This window comes from Vigna angularis, chromosome 2, assembly GCF_016808095.1.
Source record: "Vigna angularis cultivar LongXiaoDou No.4 chromosome 2, ASM1680809v1, whole genome shotgun sequence".
Taxonomy (NCBI): Eukaryota; Viridiplantae; Streptophyta; class Magnoliopsida; order Fabales; family Fabaceae; genus Vigna; species Vigna angularis.
The window spans coordinates 33,227,624-33,236,490 of NC_068971.1; the positions used below are offsets into that span (position 1 = coordinate 33,227,624).

Genomic DNA, 8,867 nt, shown 5'->3' on the forward strand with positions numbered 1-8,867 from the left:
CTATGTGCACCGGAGCACTATACTCAGCACGAGCCGAAGCCTTTGGACGAGACATTCAACTCTCTTGAGTCCTCGCACAGGAGAAAGGGTGACACTCGCACAGTACGAAAAGCTCATACATAACCGACTATAGTACAAAAAAATAACATAGTTTCATGCATCACAAATCATTACACATTCTCAATAATATACAATAATCAATACTAACACTAGGTTTATAACACCCTTCACCATTCAGTTCATACGCAACCATGACAATAAACATCCTTTCACCCATACAAGGTATTACCCCAAATCCGTTTTTTTTTTCATTTAATCAAGTTACTGAACTCAAGAGTGAAGTTTCCACTGATTCACAAGGGTGTATTACCCTTAAACTCACAGCCCAGAATATAATATCTTTACTAATAGCTTTTATTGATTTCAAACCCAACAAAACCATCAACAACAAGCCTAATACTCTTTACGCGTAACCACACAACGCCTGCATCTATTATTTTACACTACGAGGAAAAGTGCCACGGCCCCACCTAAAACTATCCATCAACTTTCTTTAAAAAAAATCCTAACGAAGCTGAAGAAAAACCACTACTCTGTATCACGATTTTGGTGCATCTATCAAGTCAAACCCTTGGTGAAGCGGGTCCCACGTGGGCCCCTAACACACCAAGAAAACTCTCCCTCTCTCACCATACCCACGTAAAGAAACAATTCATGCATCTCCTTTTCTGTTAAAACAACTAAAACCATTTCCCATGCATCATTATTTCTCATCCTCTCGTTTATTCAGAGACCAATTATGAACCACTTAAAACCACTCTTTCTAACTCTTCTCTTTCTTTTTCTTTTTCATTCTCCACCCAGTAAAAACCTATCACTCTCCAAAACCATTCTCACTTACATATTGCTCCGTGCAAATCATGCATTTTAGTTTTAGAAACCCACCTTCATCAACACCCTTTCTTCTCTTCCTCGTACAATTCAAAACTAAACTCATCCCCTCCTCTTCTACCTTTTTCTTTCTCTTCTAACTTTTCCTTTCTCTGCTAACTTTTCCTTCCCCCTTTAGGCTTAGGCTCAACTCTTCTACTTTTTCATTAACTCCAGTCCAATGCTTGGTCATTCTTCCTCTCTCTAGAACCTAACCTATCACGTAAACATGCATATATATAACTCATCACTCTTCGCATTCTCCATTCTATTCCATTTACGTTTCTTTTCTTATCTCTACTCCACGCCCACTCTTCTCTACATCTATACTTAAACACCAACTTCTTGTTATTATTTATTAATATAATATTGCAAAATATAATATAACGTTGCGCAAGTTTCGTAATGCAGTTGCCAACGTTATTTTTTTTGTTATGCAACGTTTAATTTGTTGCTTCATGGTCAAAGCCACTTCCGAGAGGCACGGGATTTTTCCCATTGAGGTTGGGCTTTAGGCCAATCTTTGTTGATTTCCCACTCTATAAATAGAGTGGCCTTCTTCATTCCAAATACAGATTTACACTCTCTTCTCTTTCTCTCATTCTCTAATCTTTTTGTCTTCTTTTTCTTCTAAAATTATTCTGGGTTATTGATAACGGTAATTTTTACCATTATCTTTGAACCAATTCTTGTACCAAATCTACCCTTTTTAAGCTTGAAACATGTTTAATCCTCCCTTTTCATCTAAGTTTGCGAATAAGTCTAGCTTAAGCGTTACATACAAGTTTTCATCATTAATTCCTCAAATTTGTAGGCGAATTGCAAGCTGTTAGAGAAGTACTGTATTTACCAAGAATGGGAGCAAGAAAAGGATTCAAAAGCAGGATCTGATGGAGCAGGAAAGGAAGTTCACGCCTAAGAGCCCAAGAAGAAGGAAGCAGGATACATTTTCTGCGCAAGCCTCGCGCCTGGGCGCGGCCAAAAGGGCGCTTGGGCGCGACCATATGCGCGAGCTTCGCGCCTGGGCGCGACCAAGAGGGCGCCCGGGCGCGACCATCTACGCGAGCTCCGCGCCTGGGCGCGAGAAAGAGGGCGCCCGGGCGCGACCTTCTGCGAGAGCTTCGCGCCTGGGCGCGACTGAGGAGGGGCGCCCGGGCGCGAACTCTGCTGACCTGGAACCCTAGATCTATTTAAAGCATTCTGTAACTGAGGGTGGCTTCTTCTTGGCGGCTGAAGCTTGGAACACCATTTTCGGACCTAAGGGAGCTGGTTTTGGGCAGTGGAAACTCTCCATCCTTCCTCCTTGGATCCCCATTCTTCCATTTTTCTCCATTGTAAGCTCAAGTTCTCCATGACTATGGAGAACTAATTTCATTTTGTTGGGGAATGATGTAGTTACGAAACTTTCATGTAAATGCACTTGAGTTTAATGAATTGAAGCTTCCTTCAATTGATTGTGAGTGTTTAATTTCCTTCTCTTAAAGCTTGTTGTGACTTGATCAACCATAACTTGATTCTAAGATTTGCTAGATATTGGAAAGTATTGTGTGGATCTTGAACTGGAATTAACACCTAAGGGAGATTGTATCTAGGAATGGAGCTTGATGCTTTAGTTGTCTTAAACCTCTAATCGTAATGCAGATGAACTTTCTAGGTTACCAAGGAATTGGGACTGAAAGAAGTGAGTCTAGGCTTTTTCTACCAAGGAATTGGGTCTAAGTATAATAGGAAGGTTGACAAATGCAATTAATTGATGAAGTAGTGATGTGCATTTGCATGATAGCGTAGTAATTACAATCATTCTCCAACATCTCATCCATATTGTTTCATTATCCATTAACCATTTTCAATCTTTTAGCCTCTAAGACGTTCACTTTATCGTATATACATGAATTGGAACTTTATTACACTTGAATCTTATTAAAGATGTCATTCTTAGTCTAAGTTAGTTAACTTATTATACAGTTTTAAAGTGTTACACGAGTCTCTTGGGAAACGATATCCGGTCTTACCGGTTTTATTACTTAGAACGATTTGGTACACTTGCCAATGAGTTAACAAGTTTTTGGCGCCGCTGCCGGGGACTCGGTGTTAGTACTTTACAGTTGTGTAATTCTTAACCAACTTAGGCTTTATTCTTATATTCTTTATACTGTGAATAAATTTGTTTTATTGATCTTTAAGTTAATCTTGTGCTCTAGTATTGTTGTTTTTAGTGAATGCAGAGAAAAATTCGTACTAGAAGCACACCATCAGTTGAACCTCTTCTATTGGATCCTGAAGTTGAAAAGACAGCAAGAAGAAACAATAGCCGAAGAAGGAGAGAAAACAGAACTTCGAGAGACATTTCTCCCGCACCTGTAATCTCTGAGCAACCAAACTCTTCCACAGCTAATCAGGAAATGGGGGATATGGGTGATGATATGAATGGCAATGGTGATAGACAAGCAAGGCGCACCTTGGAAGACTACTCTACTTTCGCAGGACCGCTCCACTTTAATAGTATTGCTCGACCACGGGTAAATGCTGTGAACATGGAAATGAAGCCTGCTCTCATCCATCTGGTGCAGAGTAATCAGTTTAATGGCCTATCACACGAGAATCCTTATAATCATTTGGCAACTTTCTTGGAAATTTGCAACACTGTAAAGATTCATCAAGTGCCAGATGAAGCGATAAGGCTCAGCTTATTTCCATTCTCCTTGGGAGGTAATGCGAAGATGTGGCTAAACTCTTTCCCTGAAAATAGTTTCACTACTTGGGAGGATGTTGTGGCAAAATTCCTCAACAAATTCTTTCCACAGTCCAAGGTTAACAAAGGGAAACAGGAGATTTCATCTTTTCAGCAAGATGTCAATGAGACTCTGAGTCAAGCCTGGGACAGATTCAAAGGGCTACTGAGAAAGACACCCACTCATGGGTTTGATGAGCCTACTGTTCTCAACATGTTTTTGGGAGGATTGAGATCCCAAACCAAATTGATGTTAGATGCCTCAGCTGGAGGAAATATCCGTTGGAAGACACCTGAAGAAGCCCATGAGCTAATAGAAAACATGGCTGCAAATGATAGTGAATTGCAGAATGAAAGGGCTCAGCAAAAAGGCATGTTTCAACTACAATCTCAGGATGCTCTACTAGCCCAAAACAAGATAATGACCCAACAGCTTGAAGCGCTCATGAACAAACTCTCTCAATTGCCAAAGGAACTCCAGAATGTTTCACAAGCCCAACATCAAGGGTGTGAATTGTGTGGTGGAGAACATGCTAATGGTCATTGTGCTATGCAGGTCAATACCCAAGAAGACGTGAACTATATGGGTAATCAGAACCGTAACAATCACTATAATCAAGGATGGAGACTGCACCCAAGCATGGGCCAAGGACAAGCTGGACCTTCAAACAGACCACCTCAACAACAATACCAACCACACCCCTCTTTATCAGACAGGACCTCTAAATTGGAGGACACTCTTCAACAATTCATGCAAGTATCCATCTCCAACCACAAAAGCACGGAAGCATCCATAAGGAATTTGGAGATACAAGTTGGCCAACTGGCCAAGAAGCTAGAAGAAAAACCTGATAAGAGTTTTGGAGCTAATACTGAAACCAACCCAAAGGAGGAGTGCAAGGCAATCACTACAAGAAGTGGTAAGTTGTTAGTGAGTGGAGAGAAAAAGAACTCAGAAGAGAGTGATGAAAGAAAAGATGAAAATGAGACAAAGAGTGAGAATAGAAAAGAAGAGAATGAGAGAAAAGAAAATGAGAATAGTGTTAGTGGAGAGAAAGAAAAAGAAGAAGAGGATGAGAGAAGAAAAAGAAAAGAAAAAGAAGTTGAGAGGCCCCTTCCCTATCCACAAATATACACAAGAAAGGATAAAGAAAAGCAGTTTGGACGATTCATGGATATCTTCAAGCAATTGGAGATAAAAATACCATTCTCAGAAGCACTACAACAAATGCCGGCCTATGCAAAATTCATGAAGGAACTCCTCACTAAAAAGAGGAAATACATTGAGGAAGAGACCATTGAAGTTCAAGGTAACTGCAGTGCCATTATCCAGAAGCTCCTCCCTCCTAAATTCAAGGATCCTGGTAGCTTCACCATTCCCTGCACTATAGGTAAGCTAGCTATTGGAAAAGCATTGATCGATTTGGGTGCAAGCATCAATTTGATGCCTTTTTCTTTATTTGAGAAAATTGGAGAGCTTGAACTCAAACCTACTTGGATGAGCCTACAATTGGCAGACAGATCCATCAAGTATCCACTTGGTGTAGTGGAGGATGTTCTTGTACGAGTAGATAAATTTGTGTTTCCAGTGGATTTCGTTATCATGGAAATGGAGGCGGATGTGGAGGTACCACTCATCCTTGGAAGGCCATTCATGAAGACGGCAAGAGTACTCATCGATGTTGATGATGGTAAGCTCAAGGTGAGGGTGGAAGATGAAGAGGTGAATTTTAATGTTTTTGAAGCAATGTCTCACCCCAGTGATGAGGGAGCTTGCTTTCAAGTTGATGTGCTTGACGAAGCCTGCGTAACGGTAGAAAGGGAGATACATGTGTCGTCCCCGCTGATAAAAACACTCATAGATGCACGTGAATCTCTCAATGAAGAAGAAGAGAAAATGATTGAAGAACGTTTAACAGATTTGGATGTGCTGAAGGAGATCCCATCTAATGAGGTACAGATCGAAGATATAAAGACTGATGTCATGATGGAAGAGAAGAAGCTTGAACTAAAAATTTTACCCTCTCACTTAAAGTATGTTTTTCTAGATGAGGGTAACAACAAGCCTGTGATTATCAGCAGCTCCTTATCATCTGCTGAAGAGAAAAAGTTGATCGAAGTGTTGAAAAGAAACAAAGGAGCTGTAGGATGGTCTATCTCTGATTTAAAGGGGATAAGTCCAACCTATTGCATGCACCGTATTTTTATGGAAGATGATTTCAAACCAGCAACTCAACCTCAAAGAAGGCTAAATCCAGTCATGAAAGAGGAGGTGAGAAAAGAGGTTCTCAAGCTTCTTGAGGTAGGGATCATTTATCCTATCTCTGATAGCACATGGGTAAGTCCTGTGCAAGTGGTCCCGAAGAAGGGCGGCATGACAGTTATATGTAATGAGAAAAATGAGCTTATACCTACACGAACTGTCACTGGTTGGAGAATGTGCATTGACTACCGGAAGTTGAATAAGGCCACAAGAAAAGACCATTTTCCACTCCCCTTTATGGATCAAATGCTGGAAAGATTAGCAGGGCAAGCTTTCTACTGCTTTTTGGACGGTTATTCTGGCTATAATCAAATAGCTGTAGATCCAAAAGATCAAGAAAAGACCGCATTCACGTGCCCCTTCGGTATATTCGCTTATAGAAAGATGCCTTTTGGGCTTTGCAATGCCCCTGCCACCTTTCAAAGATGCATGCAAGCTATATTCTCCGATCTTGTGGAGAAATGTATAGAAGTCTTCATGGACGACTTCTCAGTGTTTGGAAGCTCATTTGACTTATGTCTGGCAAATTTAGAAACAGTTTTGAAGAGATGCATCCAAACCAACCTCATTCTTAACTGGGAAAAATGTCACTTCATGGTGACGGAAGGGATTGTTCTAGGGCATAAAATTTCTTCCAAAGGAATTGAAGTGGACATAGCTAAAGTGGAAGTCATTGAAAAGCTTCCACCACCAACTAATGTGAAAGGAATTCGAAGCTTTCTTGGGCATGCTGGCTTTTATAGAAGATTCATTCAAGATTTCTCCAAGATTGCTAAGCCCTTAAGCAATCTCCTTGTAAAAGATACACCATTTGAACTGAATGAGGAATGCTTGAAGGCATTTGAAGCATTGAAAGCCAAGCTAATTTCCGCTCCGGTGATCATATCTCCTGATTGGAACAAAGATTTTGAATTAATGTGTGATGCTAGTGACTATGCTATTGGTGCAGTGCTTGGACAGAGAAGAGAGAAAGTGTTCCACACAATCTACTATGCAAGCAAGGTCTTGAATGGAGCTCAACTAAAGTATGCAACCACGGAAAAGGAATTTCTTGCCATAGTGTATGCATTAGAGAAATTCAGACCCTATCTCATAGGTTCAAAGGTAATTATTTACACTGATCATGCTGCTATCAAGTATTTGCTTACCAAGCCTGATTCCAAACCAAGATTGATAAGATGGGTTCTTATGTTGCAAGAATTTGATTTGGAGATCAGAGATAAGAAAGGAAGCGAAAATGTCATTGCTGACCATCTCTCAAGACTTGTCAATGATGAAGTTACAACTAAAGAGAGAGAAATCCGTGAAGAGTTTTATGATGAGAACTTGATGATGGTCCAACAAAGGCCCTGGTTTGCTGACATAGCTAATTTCAAAGCTGCGGGAATCCTTCCAGATGATCTTTCATGGCAACAAAAGAAGAAATTCTTAAATGATGCTAAGCAGTTTGTTTGGGATGACCCCTATTTATTCAAACTAGGAGCTGACAATCTCTTGAGGCGGTGTGTTACTGAAGAAGAATCAGCAGGAATCTTGTGGCATTGCCATAATTCACCCTATGGAGGACACTTCAATGGTGAAAGAACAGCTGCCAAAGTCCTCCAATCTGGATTTTACTGGCCTACTATATTCAAGGATGCTTATGCCCACGCCAAGCGTTGTGATAAATGTCAAAGAGTGGGCACTATCTCAAGAAGGCATGAAATGCCACTACAAAGCATCCTGGAAGTTGAGGTTTTTGATTGCTGGGGTATTGATTTTGTCGGTCCCCTACCTTCATCTTATACTAATGAGTATATTCTGGTTGCAGTAGACTATGTTAGCAAATGGGTGGAAGCAGTAGCATGTCAGAAGAATGATGCAACCACTGTCATTAAATTCTTGAGGAAAAACATATTCTCAAGATTTGGGGTGCCAAGAATTCTTATCAGCGACGGAGGATCACATTTCTGCAACTATCAGCTTGAAAAGGTACTAAAAAACTATGAGGTGAAACATAAAGTTGCTTCCCCATATCATCCTCAAACCAATGGGCAAGCGGAAGTATCAAACAGAGAAATCAAGAGGATTCTAGAGAAAACTGTTTCTTCTTCCAAGAAGGATTGGTCATTAAAACTGGATGATGCTCTGTGGGCCTACAGGACTGCAATGAAAACACCTGTTGGGATGACTCCCTTTCAACTAGTCTATGGCAAATCTTGTCATTTACCGGTGGAGATGGAGCACAAAGCTTATTGGGCCCTGAAGTTCTTGAACTTTGACTCTACCTTGTCTGCAGAAAAGAGAAAGTTGCAATTACAGGAGTTGGAGGAAATGAGATTGACAGCTTATGATAACTCCAAGAATTACAAAGAGAAGGTTAAGTTGTATCATGACAAAAAGCTCTTAAAGAGAGAGTTTCAACCTGGCCAACAAGTTTTACTCTTCAATTCCAGATTCAAGATTCTTCAAGGCAAATTGAAATCAAAGTGGTCTGGACCGTTCATCATAAAGGAGGTAAAGCCCCATGGGGCTATTGAGTTGGTTAACCCTGCAGCAGATGATCCAAACAAAAGTTGGGTGGTAAATGGACAGAGGCTGAAACAGTACCTAGGCGGTGAGATTCAGCGTCTCACAACAATCATTCACCTCTCAGATCCATGAGCATCAGTGTGTCAAGCTAATGACGTTAAACAAGCGCTTACTGGGAGGCAACCCAGCTTTCTAACCTTCTTTCAGTGATTTTTTGTTATTTGTGTGTGTTGTTGATTGTTTGTTTGTGTTTTAGCACTTGTTAAAAATTTGTCTGTGAGGAAGTTTGTTACTGTTTTGTGTAGCTTGAGATGTGAATAGTGTGATTGTGTTGTGTCTTGATTTTTAATTGCTTGTTTTGGAGAATGTTGAAAATTTGTGAAATTGAACACCTTCAAATTGATTCTTCAAGTGAATTTCCCTTATTGAAGA

The 8,867-nt window shown here is 40.5% G+C and overlaps 1 protein-coding gene across 1 annotated transcript; it reads left to right on the forward strand.

Moving 5' to 3' along the window:
* Nucleotides 1-3,149: 3,149 nt before the first annotated feature.
* On the forward strand, nucleotides 3,150-8,567 carry LOC128195339 (uncharacterized). Its single transcript, XM_052872600.1, has 4 exons — nucleotides 3,150-4,418; nucleotides 4,848-4,971; nucleotides 5,875-7,430; nucleotides 7,896-8,567. The coding sequence occupies exons 1-4, from the start codon at nucleotides 3,150-3,152 to the stop codon at nucleotides 8,565-8,567; spliced, it is 3,621 nt and encodes a 1,206-aa protein (XP_052728560.1).
* The last annotated feature ends 300 nt before the right edge of the window (nucleotides 8,568-8,867 follow it).

Bases quoted from the DNA above. Each gene is read 5' to 3' on its own strand.
- LOC128195339 (XM_052872600.1), top strand. From the start codon at position 3,150: ATGCAGAGAAAAATTCGTACTAGAAGCACACCATCAGTTGAACCTCTT. The intron at 4,419-4,847 runs GTATCCATCTCC...GATATCTTCAAG, and splicing joins CTCTTCAACAATTCATGCAA to CAATTGGAGATAAAAATACC. The intron at 7,431-7,895 runs GTTACTGAAGAA...CAGCTTGAAAAG, and splicing joins ACAATCTCTTGAGGCGGTGT to GTACTAAAAAACTATGAGGT.